Here is a 15776-nt window from a genome sequence, read left to right on the forward strand (position 1 = left end):
AGCCAATTCAGAAAGTAATTAAAAATAGTTACCTTTTTTAATTGATAAATTAATTGAGTTTTGCAATCAACATCAATTAAATTTTTAATTGAATCAATTAAAAAATTAATTGAAATTTGCTGAAAAAATCAATTAATTTTTTAATCAAGAATTTCTTCTATGCCCAATTAAAACTGTGATTGATACTATCATTTTCGTGATTGAAGACATTTCAATTAAAAAATTAATTGGATCAATTAATTTGGTGATTGAATCAGAAAAATTTTTTTTTGTGTGTACATGAAAATGGCCGTTAGAGACTATTGTAAAAGTATACGTATATTTAAATTTACACCGATTTGGAATTTTTTTTCGATTTTTTTTTTTTGTCAAAATTTTATTTCTGTAGAAAATTTTGTCAAAATTTTATTTCTATAGCAAATTTTGTCAAAATTTTATTTCTATAGAATATTTTGTCAACATTTTATTTCCATAGAAAATTTTGTCAAGCTTTTACTTCTATAGAAAATTTTATCGAAATTTTATTTCTATAGAAAATTTTTTGAACATTTTATTTCTATCGAAAATTTTGTCAACAATTTATTTCTATAGAAAATTTTGTCAAAATTTTAGTTCCAAAGAAAATTTTGCCAAAATTTTATTTCCCTAGAAAATTTTGCCAATAATTTTATTTCCATAGAAAATTTTGCCAAAATTTTATTTCCATAGAAAATTTTGCCAAAATTTTATATCCATAGACAATTTTTTCAAAATTTTATTTCCATAGAAAATTTTGTCCATTTTTTATTCTATAGGAAATTTTGTCAAAATTTTATTTCTATAGGAAAAATGTTATTCTTATAGAAAATTTTGTCAACAATTTATTTCTATAGAAAATGTTGGCAAATTTTTATTTCTATAGAAAATTTTGTCAACATTTTATTTCTATAGAAGATTTGGACAAAATTTCATTTCTATAAAAAAATTTTGATAAAATTTTAGTTTTCCAAGTTTGATTAAAAAGGTAATTTTATCTATTAATTTTTTAATTAAAAAATTTAAAATTTTCAATTATTGACTTAATTAAGTTAATGTTTGTATCTTGATTAAAAAGTTAATTGTATCAATTAATTTATTAATTGAAACAATTTTCAACTGCAATCAAATTTTTAATTGGAAATATTTTGTGGTAATATTTTTTCTGTTTATGTTACCAACACATTATTAAATTATTTCCATGGCAAATTTAGCCAAAATTTTATTTCCATAGAAAATTTTGCCAAAATTTTATTTCCATAGAAAATTTTGTCCAATTTTTATTCTATAGAAAATTTTCTCAAAATTTTATTTCTATAGGAAAAATTTTATTCTTATCGAAAAATTTGTCAACAATTTATTTCTAAGGAAAATTTTGTCAAATTTTTATTTCTATAGAAAATTTTGTCAAAATTTTATTTCTATAGAATATTTTGTCAAAATTTTATTTCCATAGAAAAATTTGTCAAAATTTTATTTCTATAGAAGATTTTGACAAAATTTTAGTCTTCCGAGTTTGATTAAAAAGTTAATTGTATCAATTAATTTTTTTAATTAAACATTTTAAAATTTTCAATTATTGACTTAAATAAGTTAATGTTTGTATCTTAATTAAAAAGTTAATTGTATCAATTAATTTATTAATTGGAACCATTTTCAACTTCAATCAAATTTTTAAGTGGAAATATTTTTTGGTGTAATTTTTTCTGTTTACCAATACATTATTAAATTATTTCCATGAAAAATTTTGCCAAAATTTTATTTCCATAGAAAATTTCGCCAAAATTTTATTTCCATAGAAAATTTTGCCAAAATTTTATTTCCATAGAAAATTTTGTCCAATTTTTATTCTATAGGAAATTTTGTCAAAATTTTATTTCTATAGGAAACATTTTATTCCTATAGAAAATTTTGTCAACAATTTATTTCTATAGAAAATTTTGTCAACAATTTATTTCTAAGGACAATTTTGTAAAATTTTTATTTCTATAGAAAATTTTGTCAAATTTTTATTTCTATAGAATATTTTGTCAAAATTTTATTTCTATAGAAAATTTTGTCAAAATTTTATTTCCATAGAAAATTTCACCAAAATTTTATTTCCTCAGAATATTTCGCCAAAATTTTATTTCCATAGAAAATTTTGTCCAATTTTTATTCTATAGGAAATTTTGTCAACAATTTATTTCTAAGAAAAATTTTGTCAAATTTTTATTTCTATAGAAAATTTTGTCAACATTTTATTTCCATAGAAGATTTGGACAAAATGTTATTTCTATAGAAAATTTTAAAAAACTTTTAGTCTACCGAGTTTGATTAAAAAATTAATTGTATCAATTAATTTATTAATTGAAACAATTTTCAACTTCAATCAAATTTTTAATTGGAAATATTTTGGTGATATTTTATTCTGTTTACCAACACATTATTAAATTAAATAAAATGTAAAAGAAATATACTGAAATAAGTTGAAATTTAAAAAAATAAATTTAATTCAATTATAATTGCAAAAATGTAAATAAATTCTCTCCCACAGAGAATTTTTACAGGGCTGTCATACTCAGAAATGCCGGTAACATTGCTGTACCATTAAATGCTATGTAAATGCTGTATAAGAGCCATCGTGGTGAAAGAATTGATATGCAGAGAATGAAAAAGAGAGTATATCACCCAATACTTATTCATATTTTAGTCATTTTAGTATCGATTATAATGATGATAACATTCAAATGGGTCATCTTAACTTATGTTAAGATGAGAAATGACATGAATACATAATAACATTACCAATACTCATTCATATTGTATTTAATCGTAGATTATAAATTACATATATGGTTAAAAAAAAAAAGAAATAAAAAAAGTGACATTATGAAATTCAGTTTTGACCGGATTTGCCACAAATTTTATTTTTGGAAAAGACTCTTTACGAAAAAAAAAATAAATAAAATGTCAAAAGATTAAACGGAAAAACTTCATCTCCATAGAAAAAAGAGTTTTCTGTTCTTTTCCTGTATATTTGGCAAAACTTGTATTCAGTGGTTCCCAGCAAAACCTGAGCAAGTAGTTTGGGGTGAAAATGACTATGACTATGCACTACTATTTAATAATGAGAGATTTTGCTGGCAACACCGAACACCATGGGGGGAAGTTCTTCTCATACATATCTTTCCATATCGAATCTATAGTAAAGTGATTGTGGATTCCGTGTGTCTAGGCGATATCCATTAGGGTTGATTAAAGGCTGATATATTGACTTAGATATTTAATATACCTACACGCAAAAAAATAATTCTTTCCTCCCAAACGAAATTTTAGACAAACAAAGTTCGTTTCTCATTTGCTTTTCGCTGTAAGGAAGTGTATTTGGGAGAAAAGTATATACTTTTAGTGATAAACGTTTATTCTTTTCCAGGATGTAAAAACAATTTCATAAGGACAAACTCAAAAAAAAAATTGAATTTCCCTCTAATTGCATTTTCCCTCACATCTTTCTCACATCCACGATGTTTTTTAGTTCTTAACACCTTTTCCTGTAATACCAACAATGTAGAAGAAATTATACGATTTTATAAATTTTTAAATTTTTTTTTACCTTTCGCCTGGACGGAGAATCGAACCGCGGACCATGCACTTTGTAAGCCAACACACTAACCACTGAGCTATGTACCTGTTATGGTCATCAATAGATAAATATCCATACAAGTTATATTTATATAGCATAGCTTGCGGCGCCCACGAACCGAATAAACAAAGTTTATTTAACAGAAACAAACATTTAGTTTGGCACCGTGGTGCAGTGGTTGCTACGTCCGACTTGCATGCCAAGGGTCGTGGGTTCGATCCCTGCTTCGACCAAAGTTTTTTTTGTTTTTTTTTTACATATATTCCAGATATGTTCGGAAGATTCCGAAAAAATGTTCAACATTACATTGTAGTATATTAAATTTTGAACTGTAAAATGTGTCTTATTAAAGACCTAAAGTCAGAAAAGAGCAGAGTTTGATATAAACGAAATGGACTGTGTTGTTGTTTCAAAAATAACTTTTTTTATTGAAAAAATAAAAATTTTGTAACAAACGAATTTTTTTGGTGATAAAAGTTTAAAATTTTCGAAGCAATTCAAAAAACTCTAACAAAAGAAAAACGTTTTCGGTACACGTTTTCCAAACGTTTTTTTTTTCTTTGCGTGTATGCCATATTATAATTTTTTCTTTGTAAAATGTAGTTTTTTTAAGAAAATTTCGATGCACGCTTCCTTAAAGGTGCTGTCTATATAATTACAACTTACCGTAAATAGCCTACAAATTAACATAATAACATACTATAATTCAAATTAAAAAGTCAGGTATTCGTAGAGGCCAAAACAAAAATAACCATTAGGTTTCTTGTGAAATTGTAATTCCTTTGTTTTCTTCTACTTATTTATAAATTTACTCTCCATCCATCCCTTATACATAAATATGGCATTTTTCCGTATATTTCCTTTCATTTATTGACCTTTATCCTGTTTTGTTTAGTTGTTGCTTTTTTCCATAGGAAAACAAAAATATTGCATGACTGTCATAATATCCTCGGAGTATTTTTCAAAATAAAAACAAAAACAAACAAAGGATATGTCATATATTAGTCAATCTGCAAACAACCATCGATTAAAATTATTCCAAGCACCTTGTGTATGGGTATTTGGACTGTGTGCTGACTGACTGTTCTATCTGGACTGGTGGTCTGACCTTCAGCTGTGTTCGAGTGTCAAACAGCAGGCGGCATCTAAAAACAGAAGCAGCTGTTTTGAATTTTGTTTTCAAAAAAATGGAATATTTATAAAAGAATTTTGACTTCAAATTGCACTTCCATGAGAACCACTACCTGAATTATGGAGAGCACATTGTAAGGGATTTTCCGTTTTCTTTGTAAATTTTTATTAATGAGAAATTAAAAACTAATTACACATATTGAGACGTTTATTTTAAATGGGAAATTTCAAACAAGTGAGAAAAGTGATAGTGTTTAGCATTCTAAGTATGAATACGTTTGCAGATCAAATAAAGCAAAATTATTGGAAATTATATCCAGCATTTGGTGCTACCATTGATCATTTGCTCATATATGAATTTAGGTTCTTTGTAATTTTTCTGAGGATCAATGATTCTGCACGAAATAAAAACGGCTAAATTCGCCGTTATAACCCATATAGGTATCCCACTTAATCAGTGATGTCTAAGCCTATTTAAAACTCTGAAGAGCATAATAGATGTCTATTTGGTATTTTTTAGTGCCAACCTCAGTCTCAAAAATAACACAGGCGCAAAAAACTCAACGGATTGAGATGTAAATTTTCAGCTAACTTCTTTTGAACTTGCAGTAATTGGCCACTTTCGTGCCAGCGAACACCCAGACAAGGAATATGTCACCTCCTAAAGAATAATGCTATTTTAGATGGGGAACATGGGACATTTTTGCCGGAAAAATGTTGTTTTATCGCCAACCATAAAATGGTTGTCGAAATCAGATGCATAATGTCCGAGAAAATAACATGGTTGGGACAAACATGTTACATCCCAGCAAAAAAAGCGTCGCCAGAACAGTAGTAAAAATGTTATTTTTGGTTCCGGAAGTGGTGCAAAATTGGCGGAGCAGCGGTGAATTTAACATGGGCTTGTCATAGGACGGATGTCCACCATTTCAACTGTCTTTGCACTGAATTTGCCTCATTTCTTAAGGTGTGAACCGAATTCAGCGTTTTTGGATGTCAATTAAAAGATTTTTGGATTATTCCCAATAAAATATTTTTTTATTATTTTTATGATTTTTAATGCATTGTAACGCTTGCCTCAAATAATTAAAGAAATGCAAATTTTCTAATTCGACTCTGTTTTTTGAAGAACATTTTTTGGAAGGTCATTTGGGAGGACATTTTTGGAAGTGGTTTTAAAGTTGTCCCTTTAGAACAACTACCAATTTTTTTTTACACCGTCCAAAAAACAACTCTTTGGCTCTTTCCTGTCTAACTTTTTTTGTGCATCTGTGAGGTCTTGCAGTTTTTAGAACTTCAATGGCTCAATTATTAATATGTGTTTCTTACGATATGTTCAACTCACGAGCAAGGTTCCTACTAATGTGGCGTGGATGTCGATCAAAACTGGCCGTCAGTTTTCCAATCACTTTTTGGGAGCGATGCAACACTGTCAGTATTACGGTAACCAGCAATTGTACTAGATAAAATGTATTCACATTTAAATGCTGGAGAGCTCTCTTGTGATTTTCCAGCCAAATATAAAGTAATCACGCATGAATTCCTTTCAGAATGCAATAGATCAAAATGCTTTTATAAGCTGGTAAACAATAAAATCAAATGTCATTGGAATAAATTTATCAGCTGCCAGTCGATCGATTTAGAAATAATAGCAAACTTTACACATCAGTCACCCCTTATTTACGTATCTCAGATGGATTTAGTAAAACTGTTATGAAGGCACTTAATGCAGCTTTAAAATCAAATTTTGAAAGACACCTTCTAGATTTGAATACGTTCTAGTTTTATAATCAAGTTATAAAAAATCTTTGAATCGAATCGTGGGAATATTTTAATAATATTAAGGATTTGTTTCAAAATTTAACTTCTGTTCAATAAAATTTTATTTTATGTACAGGTACCCATTTTGAAATTGAATCTTTTAACTCTAAGAACAAACGGCTTTCATAAAAAATTATCGAGCTTGATCAAAAAAAAAAGCTTGCTAAGCAAAACTCTCATTCGAATTTAAAGAGAGGAAGTCTTTATGCTCAATACAATAATAGATCTTATCGTTTTTCTTTATCATTTCTCGCCTTTGGGATTTGGCTAGATGTGGCAAATACTTGCTCTCTTCACCAAAGTCTTGTTTATATCTTAACCTCACACATAAAAACATACATTCATGCTACCAGTCCACTTGTTTACATTTTATTAAAAAGCAAAAACAACACAGCTGTGAGGTCTTTTTTGCATTCTGTTATATATCTCTTGGCAGGGTGATATCTATGAAATTGTATGTGTGTATGTATGTATGTTGATTGTAAAGTAATTACGTTACTTCTCATATTATCAGGTTTCTTCATGCGTTGCCAATTATTTATATTTATACCCATCTCAGGCGACTGACGCCGTCAATCCATTACCAGCACAGCCCATCCTTTGTTTTAGTCTTGCCCATTTTATGTTTATTCCATACACTAGCTAAAATTAATTCCGACATTTGTCTCGTCCGCTTTTCCGTTCTCAGACTCAGCCATCCAGTCAACTTCCTTCCCCACAACTAAGGGTAGTGTATGTGTGTTGTTGTTGCTTTTAATATGTTTTTGAGATTATTTATACCTCAGCATTTAGTTAATCTGCTTATTAAGGCTATATATTACATTTTTTTTGCAACGCCGATGACATGGGATGCCTTTGTCTTTGTCTAGGAACAAATTGGGTTATATTTTAAAATTTCTTCAATAATAAGATCCATATGTAAAAAAGTTAAAGAAACCTTGAGCCGACTTTGCCTATTATCGCCGCTGAACTGTATTGAATTTGGCCATAATTAACTATTTTTAAGGGTTTTATTTATTTTAGTGGGCTGTTTGAGTCAATACATGCAAATAAAACAAGTTTATTTCATTATTCTTCTCTGTTATATTTAAATTTACATGTAGAATTAAATTCGCTACTTACAACTGTTTTACATATGTTTCATTTATAAATTATTAAATATGGACATCACAAACAATAATAACAATTAAATAAAGAAATAAATGGAAGTATTGGAAACTCACAGAATTATGGAAAATATTGGAAAAACGCAGACAAATATTTGATAATAAAAAAATCCTTTGGTATATATTAAAAAGTTAATTGAAGATTTAAATCAAGGTTGATTTTAATTAGAATGTTTATTTACATCCTAAGATCATTGTAGAAAGAGAAATTCTTTTAGATGAAGTTCTCCTACATTTTGAATTAAGCGACTAAGATCAAAGAGAGAGAAAGAGAGAGAGTGAGAGAGAGTGAGAGATATTGCTGGAGAATCCCCAGAAATAGCGATGATACTCTCGCTTTCAGAACTACACGAACAAACTCCAAGACAAGAATGTAGGAAACCCACTACACTATGACCCAGAAACACAAAAATAATTAAAATACAAAAAATAGTATTATTGAAAATATATGATGCACTAAAATAATATATTAATGTTTCCCTTTTTGATAATTTCAGTTGGAGCTGGACACACAAATTCCAACCTCTCGCAAGAAAAATAACGAAAATTAGAGCCCAAAAAGATTTTCCATAAACAAATACAAAAATTGCCAAACAACAAAATTTTTACCAATACGCCAAAATTGTGATCACTTTGGAGCATCATAGCATAGAATCATCAGCTGACGAAGAGGGAGAAGAAAAAGAAACAGCAAAAGTTTCACATACATTTTGTTCATCCTGATATGTCGGAGGGTTTAAAGACGCTCCTCGAAGCTGCTCAATACATTGAGCAGCAGGAGAAATTAAAGCTGTCACCACAAGCAACTGCAATACCGGCAATACTCAACGAACATCCGTCACAGCGTTTCATAGTTCATGCCTTCGATACAGCCGCCGCGTCATCATTGACCAATGGCGCTCATTTAAATGGCAATAATGCAATCAGTATCAATGGCAGCAGCCACAGTACGAATAACAACAACAGCATAAACATACGAAACTCCAATATACGGCATGGCAGTGGTGGCACCCTACAAGTGTCCTCATCAGCGCCGGCCGCTGCGGCCACATTTCAACACGTTAATGGTCATCATACCAACAACAACAGCAGCAGCAACAGCAGCCATCCCCACGTTACCACAACGGTATTAAGTAATGGTACAAATAGTGCAACAAGCAACGGTCATTCTCACCATCCCCACCTTCTAAGTAGTCAATTAATACACGCCAACCATCATGATTATGAATTTAATGGTAATGGCGGTTTAACTGTAGCAGCCACAACCGCAACGGGCCCAATGAATGGTGGTGGCGCTGGATCACCACCGCCTTCATCGGTGGCGGCAACATCCTTAAATGGCAGGTCCAGTGAAGGTCGTATGTCGGGTAAGTTTTGCAAATGATTGATAATTCATAACGCTATTGTTCAGTGTCCTTTGTGCAAAATATACTCAACGAGCCCAATTAGTGCATATATAACGTAATGATAGGTTTTAGTGGTCTTAAATGCTCTTTTAATTGAAGAAAATATTAGTTTTTCGTTCGACCTTTATAAATATATATATTGAAATTATTGTATGCCCTTTATTTTCGATATTTCGTCTTAATATGTAAGGCCTTTTCAAGACGACATACCATAAATGTTTAATAAAAAATATGGATTATAAACAAATAACTGCATTTTTTCAGTAGAATTCTCTGTTTTTTCTTTCATGTACTCGTAGAATAGAATGAAAAACATAAAACCGATATAAACAAAACTTAAAGACCTAAGACCCAAAAGATAGGCCTTCGTTTATTTTGTCACTGTCGTCTTCTCTTTTTCTATGGAAACTTTGCTCACTCGTTGTATCAACAAGCATATCCCTCTATGTGTGCTTTAATACGTTTTATTGTTGTTGTATTGATGATATATATGATAATAATGTATCTCTTTATCTATCATTCTCACTCTCTCAGTCTGGTTCATGTTTTTCTCTTGCACATTATTCTGCTAACTCTGTTACTGTTAATTTACTTTTAGATTCTGAATAACAGTTATTACATTACATTACGACTAATTGGGCTTGAAGAATGTATTTTGCATTGCTTACATTATTGCCTTTCTTTGTAAATAACACATTTTTCGACTATTATTATTAACTATATTGAAATCAACAAATTTCTACTCGTCATTACGGGGTTTATGTATTGGAATATGTATGGAGAATATTTGGAAGAGAAAAATATTCTCAATGTCAACAATAAGATAGATTTTATGGTATTTGTTGTTGTTCTTTCGTCGGGAAGGGGAAACTTGTTCTTTACAATAGGTCTGTTTTTGTTTAGCTGTGATAGTGATAGGCTAAAATAAATGTAATAAAATTAAAAAAGGTTGGATTAAACTTATTTAAATTGAATCCAACTACATAATTCTAAAACAATTAAGAAATACAGTAAATTAATTAGTCTAAATTCATTAAAATTAAATGAATATAAAATATAATAAAAAATTAACATTCCTTACATTATAGTTTTTTATACTAAATTAGAGTTTTTATATTAATACTTAAGTTATAAAATTATTTAAGTAATAATATAATGACAATAAAATCTCTCTAGCATACTGGAGTGGTGTATTTGGAAATAAAAATGTTTCTGTTATTCCTTTTTAGCATGTTGGATTTTTTCGTACTTCGATGTCAATATTTGAAAATTAACTTTGCTAATATTTTATCCCAATGTCAAAGAAAATATTTTTTTTTGTTTTTTTTTCTAAAAAATAAAAATAAATCAAACCAAATTCAAGGAAACCTCAAAAAATAAGCATGTACTAAATCGCATTGACAACATAAAAGAATGAGGAGGGGAAAAAACCAAAACATGCTAAAATAAGAATTGTTTAACCACAGGTAGTAAACCGGCGACGTCTGAGCCCCCCAACAAATATTGAAACATAAGAAGTAGAACCCAAACAAAAGCACCTAACCCGCAACAGTCGAAGTACCATAATTTATCCAAAAAAACAGAAGCCTTTTGTTTTTCTTTCCCTAAAATTCCATTGTATTCGCAAAAAAACAAGAACTTCATAATTTGCAAGCATACTTAAAAAATCCCCAAAACAACAGTAAACCTTCCTATTTGTTTTTTCGTTAAAGCCGGTTGCCAAAATGCTCGTTGGCAAGTAGAATTCTCCAGCAGACTCTCACATACAGTGGTGGGTACTTGAGCCAGCAAATGGACTTAAGAGTATGTCAATTAGGGATGTCAAATATAGGAATTTACCAATTAAGTTTAAGGACACAATTTATGATGAATTTCGCATATATCAAATACCTGAATTTATGAAAAAAAATAATAATAAAATAAAAGGAAGCATTCATGACAGATATATAAAAAATAAACAAATAAACATTTTCACGATTTTCCCAAAACATCCCATAAGATACAAGATTTTCTCAAATATTCGTCAGTAAGAGGTATTTCACAACTATTCTATACAAAATAAAATTTTGCCAAATTTTCTACAGAAATAAAATTTTGACAACATTTTCTATAGAAATCAAATATTGACAAAATTTTCTATAGAAATAAGATATTGAAAAAATAAATAAATTTTTTTATAGAAATAAATTTTTTATTAGAATTAAATTTTTTATAGAAATAAAATTTTTTATAGAAATAAAATTTTGACATTTTCCATGAAAACAAAATTGTGACAAAGGTTTCTATAAAAATAAAATTTTGAAAAAAAATCTATTGAAATAAAAATGTTGACTAAATTATCTATAGAAATAAAAATGTTGACTAAATTATCTTTAGAAATAAAATCTCGACAACATTTTCTACAGAAATAAAATTTGGACAAAATTTTCTATAGAAATTTTGCCAAAATTTTCTATAGAAATAAATTTTTGACAAAATTTTCTATAGAAATAAAACTTTGACAAAATTTTCTATAGAAATAAAATTTTAACAAAATTTTCTATAGAAATAAAATTTTGACAAAATTTTCTATAGAAATAAAATTTTGACAAAACTTTCTATAGAAATAAAATTTTGACAAAATTTTCTATAGAAATATAATTTTGACAAAATTTTCTATAGAAATAAAATTTTGACAAAATTTTCTATAGAAATAAAATTTTGACAAAACTTTCTATTGAAATAAAATTGTGACAAAATTTTCTATAGAAATAAAATATTGACAAAATTTTTATAGAAATAAAATTTTGAGAAAATTTTCTATACAAATAAAATTTTGAATAAATTTTCTATAGAAATAAACTTTTGTCAAAATTTTCTATAGAAATAAAACTTTGACAAAATTTTCTATAGAAATAAAATTTTGACATATTTTCTTATAGAAGTAAAATTTTGACAAATTTTCTTATAGAAGTAAAATTTTGACAAAATTTTTTACATAAATAAAATTTTGACAAAATTTTTTTAGAAATAAATTTTTAAGAAAATTTTCTATAGAAATAAAATGTTTCCAAATTTTCTATAGAAATAAAATATTGACAAAATAAAATAAAAAAATTTTGACAAAATTTTCTATAGAAATAAAATTTTGACAGAAGTTTCTATTGAAATAAATTTTTGACAAAATTTTTTATTGAAATAAAATTTTTAATAGAAATAAAATTTCAAAAATTTCTTATAAATGAAATTCTGACAAAATTTTCCATAGAAATAAAATTTTGACAAAATTTTCTATAGAAATAAGATATTGAAAAAATAAATAAATTTTTTTATAGAAATAAATTTTTTATTAGAATTAAATTTTTTATAGAAATAAAATTTTTTATAGAAATAAAATTTTGACATTTTCCATGAAAACAAAATTGTGACAAAGGTTTCTATAGAAATAAAATTTTGAATAAAATCTATTGAATTAAAAATGTTGACTAAATTATCTATAGAAATAAAAATGTTGACTAAATTATCTTTAGAAATAAAATCTCGACAACATTTTCTACAGAAATAAAATTTGGACAAAATTTTCTATAGAAATTTTGACAAAATTTTCTATAGAAATAAATTTTTGACAAAATTTTCTATAGAAATAAAATATTGACAAAATTTTCTATAGAAATAAAATTTTAACAAAATTTTCTATAGAAATAAAATTTTGACAAAATTTTCTATAGAAATAAAATTTTGACAAAATTTTCTATAGAAATAAAATTTTGACAAAATTTTCTATAGAAATATAATTTTGACAAAATTTTCTATAGAAATAAAATTTTGACAAAATTTTCTATAGAAATAAATTTTGACAAAACTTTCTATAGAAATAAAATTGTGACAAAATTTTCTATAGAAATAAAATTTTGACAAAATTTTTTATAGAAATAAAGTTTTGACAAAATTTTCTATAGAAATAAAATATTGACAAAATTTTTATAGAAATAAAATATTGACAAAATTTTTATAGAAATAAAATTTTGAGAAAATTTTCTATACAAATAAAATTTTCTATAGAAATAAACTTTTGACAAAATTTTCTATAGAAATAAAATTTTGACAAAATTTTCTATAGAAGTAAAATTTTGGCATATTTTCTTATAGAAGTAAAATTTTGACAAATTTTCTTATAGAAGTAAAATTTTGACAAAATTTTTTACATAAATAAAATGTTGACAAAATTTTTTTAGAAATAAATTTTTAAGAAAATTTTCTATAGAAATAAAATGTTTCCAAATTTTCTATAGAAATAAAATATTGACAAAATAAAATAAAAAAATTTTGACAAAATTTTCTATAGAAATAAAATTTTGACAGAAGTTTCTATTGAAATAAATTTTTGACAAAATTTTTTATTGAAATAAAATTTTTAATAGAAATAAAATTTCAAAAATTTCTTATAAATGAAATTCTAACAAAATTTTCCATAGAAATAAAATTTTGAAAAAATTTTCTATAGAAATAACATTCTGAAAAAAAATTTCTATAGAAATAACATTCTGAAAAAAAAATTTCTATAGAAATAAAATTTTGACAAAATTTTCTATAGATATAAAATTTTGATAAAAATTTTTTGTAGAAATTAAATTTTGACAAATTTTCCATTTTTTTGCCAAAATATTCTATATTGAAATTGTTGTCGCTTATCACATCCCTATTCACCATACATATGGTGGTGTGTTATTCCTTGGCATTATTCTCTTAACCCTACTACACCTTCAAAGTGTACAAAAAAATAGAGGGAACACCGAGAAAACAAGGATAAACTCCAGGAAGAGAGAGTATTTAAAGGTCTGCTTTTTAAACAAAGGCATTCACAACACAACATTGTTGCAAAGAAACAAAAAGCGTGACATAATACAAGGGTCTGCTCAACTTAATAAAGAATGGCACGAAAAGAGGGAAGAAATTGAAAAATAAATTAAAGTTGAGGTCGTGATCTTTGGTATGCGTTCACATTTTAATTCCGTGCTTTTTGTTATCCTTTTTCTGCAAACAGGATATATGTGTACGTATGTATTTGTTTGTCTCTTCAATACAAAAAATGTCATGAATCACAAAATAATGCAGCAGACATGAAAACCATAATGCTCCAATACTGGTTGAAAAAACTTCATTATATTAAAGAAATTGATCATTAAAATCAAGCCAATGAATTAATTTCATAAATACAATGAACATTAAACACCAAACTCTTAAATTGGAAATACTTTTTTTCTTGTAGTCTTGTTTTAATTGCCTTGAATAGAAATCTTAAGCTATCTAACATTTCCCTCGTTTTCATTTATTTTAATTTAAATTTTGTGTTGATTAAAAGTATTTGTAATAAAATATAAAATGTATAAATTAATTTTAATTTTAAATGAATTACATATAATTTTAATTAAATTAGATAAAAAATAAATTAAATTAATTATGTTACAATAATTTATAGTAAACGAAATTTAATTAAATGTAATTTATTTTAAGTAGTTTAAATTAAATTATTATATTTAGAGGACTCCTCGGTGAGAAAATAATAATGCTATCGAATGGTTGTTGACTTGGTTCATAATTAAAAATAATTTTATCACAATACCAAAAGGAAATAATTTTTGTTTTGTCAAGAAATGAAAGCGCAATCTTTGTTTTTGTCATTCTCAGGGGCTTGGTTCTTGTGTTATATTTATGACCAGGTGGTTAGCAAAATCACTTTTTTTGCTCGATAATATATTCAAACAGATGTTTGCCCAAAAAACAAGCAAACAAAATGCTTAAATATTTACGAAAAATCCCAAAAAAAAACATTTTCAAAATATATTTGCTAATAAATAACTAATAATGGGACAGCCTGTGTTGTGGTGCATACAAAAAAAAAAAAAAAAAAAAAACAACCCAGAACACACACAAACAATTGATGTTTCTCTAAAGTCACCCAATTGACAGAAAGATTGCATAAGCAAGAACCCAAAGACAAAAAATAACGCAATTAATGATGAGGGGATAATGATTTCATATTACGCGGCAACTGTTTTCAATTTGGAATTGTATAATTTTTGTATTTTTTTTTTCTCGGAAATGTGTCAAAATTGGGTGTTGTGTAAGTAAAATGACTAAATGAATCAATTTAAGTTATAATATTTCATCAACTAATTGATCTGAAACTTTTCAAAGGTTCAAAATTATACAATGAGGTATTGGATTCGTTTTTTTTTTAATTTCGAAATCTTTATGGTATATCAAACCGCGAGTCATAAGAACTCTTAGCTAAGAGCTAGCCAAAGATAAACACATATGTATGTGAAAATAAATAAAATTTCTTAACAAAAAAACTTAACAAAAAACAACACCAGCAATGAATGCTGGTGTTGTTTTTGTTTTCTTTCTGTTTGCAAAAAATTCCACCTTATCGATTTCTTAAAGTTTAATGATATTTTAATCTTTAAAAGGTTGCACAATGATAAAAGAAAATTGCATTAAGGTATACGTTATATGTTACAATCAGAATTAAAATGGTATAACTCCTTTTAAGAAAATAATACCTTTACTAGAATTTAGCCACGCTGAATTGTCCAATATCTATGCTACAATAATAAAAATTCCAAAAAC

At 26.6% G+C, this 15776-nt stretch overlaps 1 protein-coding gene across 6 annotated transcripts in view; it reads left to right on the top strand.

The window, feature by feature from the left end:
• Positions 1–15776, top strand: part of Mnt — a 196556-nt gene that overhangs the window by 121105 nt on the left and 59675 nt on the right. For all 6 annotated transcript variants that reach the window (XM_075298599.1, XM_075298600.1, XM_075298596.1 and 3 more), the window contains one exon: positions 8256–9125. In XM_075298599.1, coding sequence (XP_075154714.1) covers positions 8483–9125 — 643 coding nt within the window. In that variant the 5' untranslated portion in view covers positions 8256–8482. The remainder of the gene's footprint in view (positions 1–8255; positions 9126–15776) is intronic.

Source organism: Haematobia irritans, chromosome 3 (genome assembly GCF_050003625.1).
Source record: "Haematobia irritans isolate KBUSLIRL chromosome 3, ASM5000362v1, whole genome shotgun sequence".
Classification (NCBI taxonomy): domain Eukaryota; kingdom Metazoa; phylum Arthropoda; class Insecta; order Diptera; family Muscidae; genus Haematobia; species Haematobia irritans.